Source organism: Urocampus carinirostris, chromosome 8 (assembly GCF_059441175.1).
Source record: "Urocampus carinirostris isolate Australia breed hairy pipefish chromosome 8, RoL_Ucar_1.0, whole genome shotgun sequence".
NCBI classification, from domain to species: Eukaryota; Metazoa; Chordata; class Actinopteri; order Syngnathiformes; family Syngnathidae; genus Urocampus; species Urocampus carinirostris.
The window spans coordinates 3,286,119-3,300,805 of NC_142356.1; the positions used below are offsets into that span (position 1 = coordinate 3,286,119).

Genomic DNA, 14,687 nt, shown 5'->3' on the forward strand with positions numbered 1-14,687 from the left:
ATGTTTCTCGTGTCATCTCATTTTCACGTTTTGTTCCGGTTGATGTTGGAAATTTATGTAGTAGTTCCATGAGTCTTTCATTTTGTGTTCAGTTAAAATAGAGAGTATTCCAACAAACCCTGGTTTGTCTCCCTATCATGTTTTGTACAGTTAGAGCCTCTCGGGGATCGGACATAATGTTTCATGATTTTGTTGTTATTCCATCCACGCTAGAGTATGCTACAGTACTGCGCTGTCCTCCTTTCATGTTTTTTTCAGTTAGAAGTGGTTTGCTTTCCAACACATCTTGTTTTCCGTGTTTTGTGCTTTTTTTCATTTAAAGCTAATTTGTGGGCCTTTGTTATATTTCATTGTCTCGTTGTCTTTACATTTTTGTTGTTTTGGGAATAGTTTTTATTTTCATGTTTTGTTCTGTTAGAGCTATTTGGTGTGAAAACGTTATGTAGTTGGTCTAACCACACGAATATGTTTTACAGTGTTTTGTTTACTTATAACTAGTTCGTTGTTCAACATAGCCTGCGTCATATTTTTTCCCATGTTTCCCACCTTTTATGTTTTGTTCCGTTACAGCTAGTTAGTGTGACTATTCTATTTAATGATCTCTTGTTGGCTCATTGTTTGTTCCAAGTGTGGAGATGTTTCTCGTGTCATCTCGTTTTCACGTTTTGTTCTGGTTGATGTTGGAATTTTATGTAGTAGTTCCATGAGTCTTTCATTTTGTGTTCAGTTAAAATAGTGAGTATTCCAACAAACCCTGGCTTATCTTTTTATCATATTTTGTACAGTTAGAGCCACTCTGGGATCCAACATAATGTTTCATGATTTTGTTGTTATTCCATCCACGCGAGAGTACATATCCTGCACTGTCCTACTTTCATGTGTTTTTCAGTTAGAATTTGTTTACTTTCCACCACATCTTGTGTTTCCCGCGTTTTGTGCTTTTTTCATTTAAAGCTTTGTGGGCCTTTGTTATATTTCATTGTCTCGTTGTCTTGGCATTTTGGTTGTTCTGTTCAAGTGTGGGAATGGTTCTTCTTTTCATGTTTTGTTCTGTTAGAGCTATTTGGTGTAGGAACCTTATTTAGTTGTTCTAACCACACAAGTATGTTTACTGTGTCCTCTACAGTGTTTTGTTTACTTGTATATTGTTTTTCAACATAGCCTGCGTCATCTTTTTTTTCCATGTCACCCACTTTTTCATGTTTTGTTCAGTTAGAAGCAGTTAGGCATCCAACATTGTTTTATGCCGTCTTGCTACTCGCGTCATCGGTTTATGGACGCTTGTGTACATATCCTCGGTTTTCTTCATGTTTTGTTTAGCAAAAGCTTTCCAGTGTTCCTACATGTCCCGTGTCTCCCCTTTCATGTTTTGTACAGTGAGAGGATGTTAGAAATCCACTTGTATTATCGTTCTACTCCGTTTGTGTTCATATCATCTGTTGCTTTCTTTTCATGTTTTGTTTAGTAAAGCTTTCTAGTGTTCCAACATGTCCCTGTGTCTCCCCTTTCATGTTTTGTTCAGTGAGAGCGAGTTAGAAATCCACTTGTATTATCAATCTACTCCTTTTGTGTTCTTATCCTCCGTTGTCTTCTTTTCGTGTTTTGTTTAGTAAAAGCTTTCTAGTGTTCCAACACGTCCTGCGCTTCCCCTTTCATGTTTTGTTCAATGAGAGCATGTTAGAAAACCACTTGTATTATCGTTCTACTCCCTTTGTGTTCATATCCTCCATTGTCTTCTTTTCATGTTTTGTTTAGTAAAAGCTTAACAGTGTTCCAACATGTCCCGTGTCTCCCTTTTCATGTTTTGTACAGTGAAAGCATGTTAGAAATCCACTTGTATTATCGTTCTACTCCGTTTGTGTTCATATCATCCATTGTTTTCTTTTCATGTTTTTTTTAGTAAAGCTTTCTAGTGTTCCAACATGTCCCGTGTCTCCCCTTTCATGTTTTGTTCAGTAAGAGCAAGTTAGAAATCCACTTGTATCATCGTTCTACTCTGTTTCTGTTCATCTCTCCGTTGTCTTCTTTTCATATTTTGTTTAGTAAAAGCTTCCTTGTGTTCCAACATGTCCCCTGTCTCCCCTTTCATGTTTTGTTCAGTGAGAACATGTTAGAAATCAACTTGTATTATTGTTCTACTCCGTTTGTGTTCATATCCTATGTTGTCTTCTTTTCATGTTTTGTTTAGTAAAAGCTTTCTAGTGTTCCAACATGTCCCGTGTCTCCCCTTTCATGTTTTGTTCAGTTAGAAGCAGTTTGGCATCCAACATAGTTTTACGTCGTCTTGCTACTCGCGTCTTTGGTTTATATGTACGCTTGTGTACATATCCTAGGTTTTCTTCATGTTTTGTTTAGTAAAACCTTTCTAGTGTTCCAACATGTCCCGTGTCTCCCCTTTCATGTTTTGTTCAGTGAGAACAAGTTAGAAATCCACTTGTTTTATCGTTCTACTCCGTTCGTGTTTTTATCCTCCGTTGTCTTCTTGTCAGGTTTTGTTTAGCAAAAGCTTTATAGTGTTCCAACATGTCCTGTGTCTCCACTTTCATGTTTTGTTCAGTTAGAGCCAATAAGGTAATCTAACATTGTTTCACGGTCTTGTCGACATGACATTCTAGTGACTGTACTATACACGCTAGAGTACATACACCATTTGTATCCAGTTTACTTGATCATGAGCATCTAGTTTGTCTTCATTTTCGTGGAATAAAACTTTTACACAGTAACAAAAATACTCTTATGGTGTTGTCCTGTTTTCCCTTTTTTCACTCTCTAGCCACTTGTTTACACAATAAGCGTACTCTCATTTGTTTTACTGCTTTATTACACTCTACCGACCTGCAGAAAGACCATGGACCCCCAATATTACCCCAAATATTTCAAATCTTGTATTTCACTTTCCTTTGTGAGGTGGAATGAACACATAGTGGCTTATTATTTGCAATCCTTTCTTGTCCAGGTTCAGTTTTTGCAGGGAAAGAAGACTCGGGACTTCGCTTAGTCGGGGAGCCGGCATGTGCCGACGGGCAGCTTTGCTGGTTCAAGCACACGGAGCAGAGCGGCTTGCTGGGAAGGCAAATCTGCTGCCCGAAGCCAACCAGTAACCAGTTGATCTCACTCCACAAATCCCTGGAAGCGTTTCGAGGAAAAACACAGGAAACGGGATCACTCAACTATTCACAGATTATCAATTTCATCCAAAAGGTAATGCAACAGTTTTCCACATGGCATTTCCTAAATCACATGATACTTAAATATGTGACATGAATAAAATGTTAATATTTTGCCATGTGGTTTGTCATTTAATTCAAATGAAGGGGCATGTGAGGGTCTGACACACCTACGATAAACCAGAGGGCCCCAACTGGGGTTTGAACTGGGCACAGGTAAATCCAATCACCAACCACACACCTACACCCGTTGAAAAGTACATTTTGATCTGCACACAGTTTGTGGGGTCATTGTCATTTTTCACTTTAGTCTGCCAAAGTCATCCTAGTTTTCTGTGTCGGGAACGGAAAACGGGTTGGTAGCCGGGACAGGAGAGCAAAAAACGTGGTCGGGATTGGAAACGAGTCGATAGCCAGGAGAGGAGGAGACGTGGTCAGAATCAAAAAACGGGTTGAAGCCGGGGAACAGATGGGAGCAAAAACAGGTGCGAGTCAGGGTCAAAAAAAAGCTTGCCTAGAGTAAACTGAGGATCGCAGACGGACTGACAACAGGTGACAGAAAGGAGTGGGTTTAAATAGGGACAGGGAGCCAATCAGAGTCCCAGGTGCATCACATTAGTAATCATGACGATTTTCATATTCACTTTTATGTCGGGTTAGTTCGTTTGTCTCTGGTTTCTTTGTTTCCTGCGTTTTTCCATTTTCAGTTTCTGCTGTGGTTTTATTATGTCAGTTGCTTTGTGCCAACTCCTTTGTTGACACTTTGATCCTGGTTTTGTTGTGAAATGCAACTTTCTTTTTAAGCCCCCCTGCTTCTAGTTTCCGCCTCCCCCACATGGGTCCATACTCCAGGGTAGGTCAAACTGGCTGAGCTTTTCACCTAAAACCAACTTGTTTATCAACCTATAGGTGTAACGCTCAGGCATCTGGTCCACCTTCTCATTCAAATTACATTATGTCGTGATAAAATACACCACAAATGACAAAATACACGTCAAAGTACACGATAAACGACAAAATACATGGCAAAATAAATGTCAAAATGGCAAAAAAATGCTTTTATATTTAGGTATTACGTGATTATTCACATCATATATTTATAGGTATTTATATGTTATTAAATAATGATAGAGAGATAGATAGATACTTTATTCATCCCTGTAGGAAAATTGACACTTCCAGCAGCTCAGTAGCCTAGATGGTAAGGCGCCCGCTTTGAGACTGGGAGGTCGGTGGTTCGCGCCCCGGCCGAGTCATTCCTAAGACTTAAAAAGTGGTCGGCGGCGCCCTCTGTTGGCTGCGGCTGCATCGGCTCGCTACAACGGGTCAGGTGCAATCGACATTTCGTTCTGTGTACATTGTTACACAGAATGACAATACAAGGAAATTATTATTATTATTATTATTATTATTAGTATCCTCGTGTTGAAAAATGAAATAATAGAATACAAAAATACCTAATATAACATTTTGCTATAGAGTATTTAAATAGTGCTACGGAAAATACACACTGTCATAAAAATAGGGTAATATGCAAATGTGGGGGTGGGGTTTAATGTGGGCTTTTACTCCCCCGGGTGGAGTTAAAGAGCCTCATGGCATGAGGAAGAAACCATCTCCTCGGTCTGTCTGTGGAACAAGACTGTGACAGAAGTCTGTCGCTGAAGCTGCTCTTCGGTTTGGAGATGATTCTGTGATATAAATATATTTCTACATACGACAGGATCGGTTGTGACTGCCATGTCTGGCCCTAAAGTTAACCGCAGCGCCTCTCCTTCCATCCAGTTGCAGTTCAAAAGTCAGGGTTCTTTCTACTCTCTTTATAAGACTTCCATTTTCTCCCGATTTGACTGACCTTGGTAACCACTCCTGTAGGGCCTTGCGTGTAGCCTCAGGGTTCTTGGTGGGCTTGGTGAGCCAGCCCAACCTATTGGAGATCCGGTGCACATGCGTGTCCACACCTGCAAAATGGCATAACACACAACAGGGTGGTTACATTTTGAGCAAATTTTGTAGAACCCCTGGATTGTGGCGTCCCTATGCTACCATGTTTTCAACTGGAAATCATCAAAGAAATGTATAAAAAATGGGGAAATATACATATTCTAAATCTACTTATAACATTCATTGCATGTATATGACATGGCTGTTTTCAATCTGCCATCAGAATGTAACTCTATTTACTCATCTTCATTCATGCAATGTTTGTACAAGCCACGTGAACTCCTCTTTCCAGGATGCTTTTAATGTACGTTTACGTTTTGGAGCATCATACATTTTGTTAGCTTCTTTTGAATTTTTCTTCTGGGGCGGAGGTTTTGGCTTGATTCCTAACCACTTATCCATTTTTCTTGTGTTCTCTGTGCGTCTACTTTGGAAAATCATATGCAAATGCACGACCTTATAAGGCTCGTGAATGTCCGGAAGAATGAAGTTATTCGATGCAGGCTTCTGATTGGCTGCCGAGCATGCAAATTGCCAAACGAACCGAAATTCCAAAATTTCTAAAAAGAACGAAGATTTTGAAATCGGAATAAAACGTTTTACTTGTTTAAAAAAATAAATAATTTTTTTTCCCCTTTCTTGAAAAAGTTGTTGGCCACCCGGGCGGAGATGTTGCATAAGTTGTACGCCCCACGTAAAAGATGCACGCCCTGGGCGTCCGGGCAGAGGTTATTTCAGACACTATACTCATGCTGCATTCCTGAAAAGTGGAAAGTCAGAGTTATCCAACCTCCGACCAGGAAAATATCATGAGAACGACACTCGAGATGGGAGGTCCCGGTTGCGAACTGGGAGGAAAAATATGTTCCCCGACTTCATTGAATTGCTTCGGGCCCAAGATAAAACAAAAGACAAACACGGGTCTTACTGTACTTTGTATACATTTAACGAAAATCTACTCTACAGTGTCATAATGATTCCTGGCTCCTCCGTGTTATATGTTGAAGTGTCCTTGGGCAAGACACTGAATCCCTAATGCCCCCAATAAGCAGATAGTCCCTCTGTATGGCTGCATGGCCGCTATTGGTGTGTGAGTGTGTGTGAATGGGTAAGTGTGAAGCAAATTGTAAAGCGCTTTGGGAGGTCTTCTGAGAGCGCTATATAAATGCAGACCATTTACCATTTTACCATTCCATCAGACGTCACTCGACAAAACGGCGATGCCCACGAACAAACACGCGGTGAATGGTAAAACATAACTAACCTGTTTACAAAAATATATGTATATGTATCTATTCGTGGTTTAAATTAATGCAGTTATTCAAGTCAAGCCCTGTTTGTTTGTGACGCTCTTAATCACAAGGAGTCTTAAAGGGCTGCACAGACTATTGCAAACTACAGACTATGATGACACCATACCCTGATCTAAAACCTACAGGAGGGCAAGGAAAAACTCAATAACCTCAACATGAGGAAAATGAACAAACCTTGAGAAGGGATATTCTCAAATGGCTGCACAGACAACAGATGATTAAAAACTACAGACTTATGACACCATCCCCTGATCTAAAACCTTCATGAGGGCAAGAAAAAACTCAAAAACCTCAACATGAGGAAAATGAAGAAACCTTGAGAAGGGATAGTCTCAAAGGGCTGCACAGACCAATAACTACTACAAACTACAGACTATTATGACACCATCCCCTGATCTTAAACCAATGAAGGCAAGGAAAAACTCAAAAACTTCAACATGAGGAAAATGAAGAAACCTTGAGAAGGGATAGTCTCAAAGGGCTGTACAGACCAATAACTACTACAAACTACAGACTATTATGACACCATCCCCTGATCTTAAACCAATGAAGGCAAGGAAAAACTCAAAAACTTCAACATGAGGAAAATGAAGAAACCTTGAGAAGGGATAGTCTCAAAGGGCTGCACAGACCAATGACTACTACAAACTACAGACTATTATGAAAACATCCCCTGATCTAAAACCAACATGAGGGCAAGGAAAAACTCAAAAACCTCAACATGAGGAAAATGAAGAAACCTTAAGAAGGAATCGTCTCAAATGGCTGTACAGACAAAAGATGATTGCAAACTACAGACGAATATGACGCCATCCCCTCATCTAAAACCCACAGGAGGGCAAGGAAAAACTCAAAAACCTCAACATGAGGAAAATGAAAAAACCTTGAGAAGGGATAGTCTCAAAGGGCTGCACAGACCAATAACTACTACAAACTACAGACTATTATGACACCATCCCCTGATCTAAAACCAATGAAGGCAAGGAAAAACTCAAAAACCCCAACATGAGGAAACTGAAGAAACCCTTACAACTTTACTTAACAAATAGGTCTTCTGGAGGTCAAAATGTCTTTTAATGAGCAAACTAAAATACAACTTTGCGCGATCAGCCATTGTCTACATTCGCTTGGAACTCTTTGAGGTTCCAGTCGAGTGGGATCATTCCTACTTCCCAATTGACCGGAATCCGGCGTCATTTTCAGAGCTTCAAATGAATCATTTTTCAGAATTGGATCTGAAAGTGACTCTGCTCACCGATCCCCGAGACCCGGTCCCAGGCGATGTCCATGGCCAGGTGGGCCATCTTGGGCCCCACCCCCGGCAGACGCACGAGCCCCTCCAAGCTGTCCGGGATGTCCCCGCCGTAGTCCTGGACCAGTACTGCAGCCGTCCTCTTCAGAAACTTGACTTTGTTCTACAGAAGGACAGCAAAAGCCTTCAGCGACGCCATCGACTTTGAACGGAAAATTCCCAATTTTTGTGGTTACCCTCCAGAACCCGACGGGGTAAACGAGTTTTCCCAAGATTTCCTCGTCGAGGGCCAGGATTTTGTCGGCCGTGCAACCGTGAGCTCGGAGCCTCTTCATTGCCGCCGCTGTCACTTGGTCTTTGGTCTGACTGGACAACATGAGGGACACCAAAATCTGAAAGCGTTTTACCTGCGTGAGAAATTCGGAAACGGGAGATCAAAAACAAAGTCGTTCTTATAACGGAATGTACAGTAGAACCCCGGGATATGACGTCATAGGTGGGGATTGCAAAGTGAAATTGCTGTATAGCGGGGTAGCAATTGATGCTAATTAGACTGAGGAGATCATTTCTTCCTCATGCCACCAGGCTCTTTAACTCCACCCGGGGGAGTAAAAGCCCACATTAAACCCCACCCCCACATTTGAATATTACCCTATTTTTATTACAGTGTGTATTTTCCGCAGCACTATTTAAATCATCTATAGCAAAACGGTATATTGGGTATTTTTGTATTCTATATCTTTTATTTTATTATTTTTAAAGTGTCTATCTATCTATCTCTATCTAAATGTACAGGAATAAGAAAAATAACAGAGGTACCCTACGTGAAAATCATATTTCAGAATGGATAAAGACAATTTTCAGAGTAGTGGCACCATTTTCAAATCGGAACGGGGTTCTCATACAACGCTTCATCACTTAAAAACACACTGCACACCAAACTTGCTGTTACTGCGAGTGTCCATCAGATGGCACTCATGCCTCGTAAATAAACAAGGAACAATCAACATTGTCAATACAAAATTGAGTATTGTAAAGTAGGCTTGAACGTATTTGCTCAAGGTGTGTATTTCTAATCAGTTTGATGTTCCTTTTGGCGTCTCCTAGTCTTCCTGTCTTTGTTCAAAGGTATTGGTACTTTTCCAGGGGGGTGGTTTTTTGTCTTTGTCTCAACATACCAGTACTTTTCCATGTCTTGTGATTTCAATAAAACACTGGAGGAGACAGGGGGTGACTGAGAGTGAGTAAGAGAGTATGGAAAGAGCGAGTTGCTTATCCATAAAACGCACTGATTCTGAACCGAATGAAAAGAAAGGCATCGAGGGAAGTAGTTCAGCCAATAGGATATTGGGATTTTCATGACGCAGACCTATAGCAGAACAGGATTCTTTATGACAACGACCATAAGCTAACACGAAAATTGTCCTATGCACGAACACAGCAAACTTTCAATTTGTGGTTGATGGGGTATACTGGGAAAAATGCAATAAAGAGAGGCCGAAAAAAAAACAACGTCATAAGGCGAGGTCGCCGTATCCCGGGGCTTGACTGTATCTGTGCACCAACATTATCGGGAGCGTCTGCATCGTAGCACTTTTCCGCTCCCATGCTGTCTACGGGGGCGTCGCGGCCTCTCCTCATCTCACGGATGTGTTCAAACTGCTTCCTCCAATCAGGAGGCTCCCAGCGTTGCAACTTTGCGTCCGGCCCGCCTCCATCATACTCGACCTTGATTTGTCTCCGCCGGCGGACGCGCGAGGCCGACAGGAGAGCGACGGATTCTTGTTTCAGAGAAACGTCGATCGACTGGCAGAGGTTTTGACTATCGTCTGGACAAAAAGAGCAAAGGTTCAACTCGTGTAGAATGAAGACAATGAGGACCGAATGGCTATGCTAGAACACAAACAAGCTAGCACTGAACAAAACATGAAAGTAAGACGACATGTAAAGTAGGCTTAAACGTATTTGCTCAAAAGTGTGTATTTCTAATCAGCTGAATAGCCCCTTTTGGCTTCTCCTAGTTTTCTTGTCTTTGTCACACCACCCCCACGGCTGTCCAGGGGGATAGTCGTTTTTCCATCAGTACTTTTCCACTCCGTTGTGACTTCAATAAAACACAGAGGAAAAAGGGGGGAGGGTCAGAATGAGATGGGCTAGCTTATCCGACCTTCTTTTCTCTTTCTCCAATTGCGATTGAAAAGAAACCCAAAAAGTCTTTGCCTGGATTTTCTTCTACGATTAGTGAAGATTTTTCAAGCTCTCCCACAAGTAAGTGGTCGTTTAGGCCCGACAGACGTAAGAGCGAAACTTAAAATCAACGGAATTTCTTCCCGCCGTCTCAAATTCTCAGCGAGCTCCATCGGCAGCCCGAAGCTGACCCATGTTTAAGCTGACCCACGTTTATTTATCCAAAACAACTCCTGCCTGTCCCGTTTTACCTCCCGTTTGTCTCCGGCTACGACCCGTTTTTGATCTTGACCACGTCTGCTCTCCCTTCCCGACTTACAACCTGTTTCTGACCCCGACCATGTTTTTGCTCTCCTGTCCTAACAATCAACCTGTTTTTTTCCGTCCTTGACACCGCCATCGCCCGCGACGGAAGATCCACTTCCGTATTCGGATCACAACCCGATTGCGAGAGCGACTGGCTTCCCGCGTCCAGCGACCATCGGATCTTTCTTTCAATAAAATTGTGAGAAAACGTTACGCGATTTGGTCTACTCTGTGTGCTGGTCCTGACACAAAAGACTTTAAAAAATAATTGTTAGGAATTTAAATATATTAAAAAAGTACCTTTTACCAAATTGTTCGAATTAGTTATTTGACTCAATTAACCAAAAACAACCCGCATTCTCCTAACAATGCGCGCTCGTTTCTTGATGGGAAAATATGGACAACACCACACGGGGCAGATTGAATTTCTTAAACAAATTAACTAAGTGAACTCCATTGAATTAGCCGAATTGGTGTCGCTCGGTTCTCTGTCAAGCCGCCTCTCTCGATCTTCTCGCTTCCTTCTCCCGCCCCACATTTTTTCCGCAAGCTGGTGTGCCAGCTCCTCCCATGGGCGTGCCAGGAAAGCCCCCTCGCATCGACGTCTGAAATGGTCAAAACATCCCCGAGCGTTTCTAGGTCACCAGGGCCGTCTGCGTCGAGAAGTGCTGATTATTTTATCAGCCCTTTGTCCCAGTTCCCGTTGTTCCTGTAAACATCATTCTTTACTAGGTTGCATTGACCTCGCCCCCACAGCTCAGCCAGTGAATATCTTTTGCATTTAAATGTAATTTGTATTTGATCGTACAAAATCCTTTACAGTCAAATGTATAAAATCCTTCATTAATAAAAGACATCTTTATTTGGATGTAAACATGATTCTGGGGGGCCAAATTCAGACGACTATTTTTAGACTCCATTTGGTCCACATTGGATGGACTCAACACAATTTTATGTCTTTCTGGAGATAACGAATGGTTGAAACGGAACAGTGGTTAGCGCGTGTGCGGAACAGTTCTGAGGTCATGGGATTGAACCTTCCTGTGTGGAGTTTGCATGTTCTCCCTGTGCTTGCCTGGGTTTCCTCCCACGTTCCAAAAACATGCATTTCAGGTTAATTGGCCGGTCCAAATTGTCCCTAGGTATGAATGAGCGAGGGAATTGTCTGTCCCTGTGTGCCCTGCGACTGGCTGGCAACAAGTTCAGGGTGGCATGGGCTCCAGCACCCCCGCGATCCTACTGAGGATAAGAAGTGCAGATAATGGATGTATGGATGGATGGAACGGAACAGATTTCGCCTCAAATCCAACGTCCAAAAACACGACATGTACACGGCTAAATTTAGACAAAACTATGACTTTTTTAGACTCATTTTGGTTCACAATGGATGGGCTTAACACAATTGCGGGCATTTTTTGAAAGCTAAATCGTGGTTGAAACAAACTAGACCATGTTTTGCCCCAAATACGTCCAAAACACGTAAAGCGATGGACGACAAACGCCAAACTAGATTTATTTTACTCCATCGAAATTATTATTGCAAAGGAACCTGTCTTTTTGACGCAAACATTGCAAGAGTTGAGGAAAAATTCGTAAAGTGAAACGAACCTTGTGTCGCTGTGGGCAACGCGGAGACGCTCGCCTCCTCCTCCTCCACTTTGACTGAGGGAAAACAAACTTCTTCTTGTCTGGATTGAAGCGAAACAGCGGTGGCCAAAGTGCATTTGGCGACTTTTTTCGCTCCTCGAGTGACCACTCTCATTTTGTTTTGAGAAAAATAAGGCGAGCTCATTTTGAAAATACTGTACTCAGCCATGAACTATGCGGAACTAAACAGCGTAACTTGTTTCAGCTGATTAAAAAGTGGGAGGACCGAGTTCGGGTACGTCAAAATAAGATTTGCTTTTTTTTGAATATGCTGAAAATCAGACATTTATGTATATGAGACTCACTTAACTAAAATAAAATGTTTTCACAGATTTTGCCTGTACTAAATTGGTGTACTACATTTTCCAGGCCCCAAGTAATTTCTTTATACCTTGTAACACGGACACCAACTGCGGACTACATTTCCCAAAAAAACAGCGCGGCCCATGATGTTTTTACCGGAAGTGCCCGTGTCACACGTTCGGTGTGTCATCCGATTGGGAAGCCAAGAAGTCCACTGTGCACGATTTTTAAAGAATATTTTATGTAAAGAAATGTCATATTGTCTTTCAGCTACAGAGAAGCGAAGCTTCTTCAGAATGACACAATGCTGCAAGACATTAGGTGAGAAAAGTTTGTTTACCAGGCTAGGAAGATATTAGCCCTCTGCTGTATATGGTGCTTCAAGCTAACGGGACACTCAATAGCGCCATTTGGAATTTGGATTTCTACTCTTATCTAATTATCATTTCTTATTATTCAACAGGGACCATGAGACAGTCAGGACAACTGGTCTGAAAATGAATGAAAAGTCTTCTTGTGTCTGACAGTTATTGCCCTCTTTAAAACGGAGAGTAAGTCAACCTTGCAAAATGTGTCCAGTGAAGTGATACAAACCAGTTCAAAAACGAGACGATACATGTTTTGTCCGTCTTTGCACAGCCTCATTCCCAGTACAATGAATAAACAACCAAGCAAAGAAAGCTTAAAGGACAAGGTGAAGGGGATCTTTGGACTGGGACCCCCTCGGCCTCCTAGCAAACAAAGTGACCACAAATCATTTGAGTTTATCATCACGACTGATATCCTCAAGGTATGCTAGAAAATAAAAGCCACATTTGGTAATTGATGTACCGTATTTTCCGCACTATAAGGCGCACCTAAAAGCCTTTATTTTTTTCAAAAGCTGACCATGCGCCTTATAATACAGTGCGCCTTATATATGGATCAATATTAAGTCGCAAAGTCTTGCAACTAAGGCAAGCAGCCGCTGACTAGATTTTTCCCCCGAAGGCGAAGTCGTCCGCGGTGTATGCTGGGATTTATATACCGGCGTTTCATTTCCTAACCAATGTGTCAATCATCATTTGAATCAGTCACTATTGGCTAAAGTTATTCGGAGGTAAAGGGGGCGGATCTTTTTTATCATTTACAGGCTCGCATGGGCTAAAGGGACGAAACAAAGCCTGCAATTGGCCGAAAAAGATGAATGTGAATCACACGTTGGGTTGCACTCCGGCATAGAGAAAACATTTTTGACTATTCTGTATTTGTAAATATTTGACTCTCCTGGATTTACTACACTCACGGTTGTAGGAAGACCGTGGTTACGTATCATTATTGAACGTGATGGCTGCAAGAGAACTTAGGTGAGCTATGCGGCTTTATATTTTCCCGGTATCTTGTTTTAGAACGATCTTGATGTTTCTGTGATGAGTCTATTTTTAAACTCAATTCAATTCAAAGTGTTTATTGTCCTATGCACAGTAAAGAACCCCGTTTCCCTGCACAATAAAATTCTTACTTTGCTGTCCACACAGTTGCCAGCGAAAAATAAAATGGAAACCAAGAAATGTTTGGGATTTCTTGAATCCCAAGACTTTAACCTTCCGAATTATATTTATATATATATTATATATATAAGAGCACTCCACCTGGACTCAACCGACGTGGAAAGACCCTGAGAAGGGTCAACACAAGGAAGGCTCCAGGCCCGGACAACATTCCGGGGCGGATACTTAGGGAGTGCGCCGATCAGCTGGCTTGTGTACTAACAGACATTTTCAACACCTCGCTAGACCAAGCCACAGTACCATCATGCTTCAAAATCGCCAACATCATCCCTGTGCCAAAGAAACCCCAGATCTTATCATTCAACGATTACCGGCCCGTTGCACTGACTCCTATCATAATGAAGTGCTTTGAGAGACTGGTTAAAGAGCACATCACCTCCAGTCTCCCCTCCTCATTCGACCCCTTTCAGTTTGCCTACCGGACAAACCGCTCCACCGGGGATGCCATCTCCTCTGCGCTTCACCTGAGCCTGACACACCTAGAGGAGAAGAACACCCATGTGCGGATGCTGTTCCTGGACTTCAGTTCAGCATTCAACACCATCATCCCACAACATCTGGTAGACAAAATGAGACTCCTGGGTTTCAACACCCCCCTGCGGAACTGGCTGCTGGACTTCCTCAGTGACAGACCCCAATCAGTGCGGATAGGTCAGCACATCTCAGATGTCATCTACCTCAGCACGGGCTCCCCCCAAGGCTGTGTCCTGAGCCCCTTGCTGTTCACCTTGATGACACACGACTGCGTCCCTAGGTCCGCCACAACCCACATCGTGAAGTATGCTGACGACACAACAGTGGTGGGCCTCATCAGGGACGACAACGACCTGGCCTACAGAGAGGAGGTGGAGCAGTTGGTGGCCTGGTGCAGGGACAACAGCCTGGTCCTGAATGTTGACAAAACTAAAGAGATCGTTGTCGACTTTAGGAAAAACCAGCCGAACCATGCCCCACTTTGCATCAACAACAAGGCTGTGGAGGTTGTCAGCAGTATCAAGTTTAGGGGTGCACATTACAA

The 14,687-nt window shown here is 42.4% G+C and overlaps 2 protein-coding genes across 6 annotated transcripts in view; one reads left to right on the top strand and one right to left on the bottom strand.

Moving 5' to 3' along the window:
• Positions 1-2,813: 2,813 nt before the first annotated feature.
• On the bottom strand, positions 2,814-11,989 carry nthl1 (nth-like DNA glycosylase 1). Of its 2 annotated transcripts, none has more exons than XM_088342978.1 (6): positions 11,778-11,989; positions 9,243-9,505; positions 7,913-8,068; positions 7,680-7,839; positions 5,023-5,128; positions 2,814-3,126 (listed from the first exon to the last, which is right to left on the bottom strand). In XM_088342978.1, the coding sequence occupies exons 1-6, from the start codon at positions 11,983-11,985 to the stop codon at positions 2,877-2,879; spliced, it is 1,143 nt and encodes a 380-aa protein (XP_088199104.1). In that variant the 5' UTR covers positions 11,986-11,989; the 3' UTR covers positions 2,814-2,876. The 2 variants fall into 2 exon arrangements, with proteins under 2 accessions (XP_088199104.1, XP_088199103.1); XM_088342977.1 differs by having other exon boundaries at positions 7,913-8,083.
• A 305-nt stretch (positions 11,990-12,294) lies between these two features.
• tsc2 (TSC complex subunit 2) overlaps positions 12,295-14,687 on the top strand; it is a 45,871-nt gene continuing 43,478 nt past the window's right edge. For all 4 annotated transcript variants that reach the window (XM_088341366.1, XM_088341367.1, XM_088341368.1 and 1 more), the window contains exons 1-3: positions 12,295-12,440; positions 12,583-12,670; positions 12,759-12,909. In XM_088341366.1, coding sequence (XP_088197492.1) covers positions 12,775-12,909 — 135 coding nt within the window. In that variant the 5' untranslated portion in view covers positions 12,295-12,440; positions 12,583-12,670; positions 12,759-12,774. The remainder of the gene's footprint in view (positions 12,441-12,582; positions 12,671-12,758; positions 12,910-14,687) is intronic.

Bases quoted from the DNA above. Each gene is read 5' to 3' on its own strand.
- nthl1 (XM_088342977.1), bottom strand. From the start codon at position 11,985: ATGGCTGAGTACAGTATTTTCAAAATGAGCTCGCCTTATTTTTCTCAA. The intron at 9,506-11,777 runs GTTCGTTTCACT...CTTTTTGTCCAG, and splicing joins GTTGCCCACAGCGACACAAG to ACGATAGTCAAAACCTCTGC. The intron at 7,840-7,912 runs GTAACCACAAAA...GTCCTTCTGTAG, and splicing joins ACCCCGTCGGGTTCTGGAGG to AACAAAGTCAAGTTTCTGAA.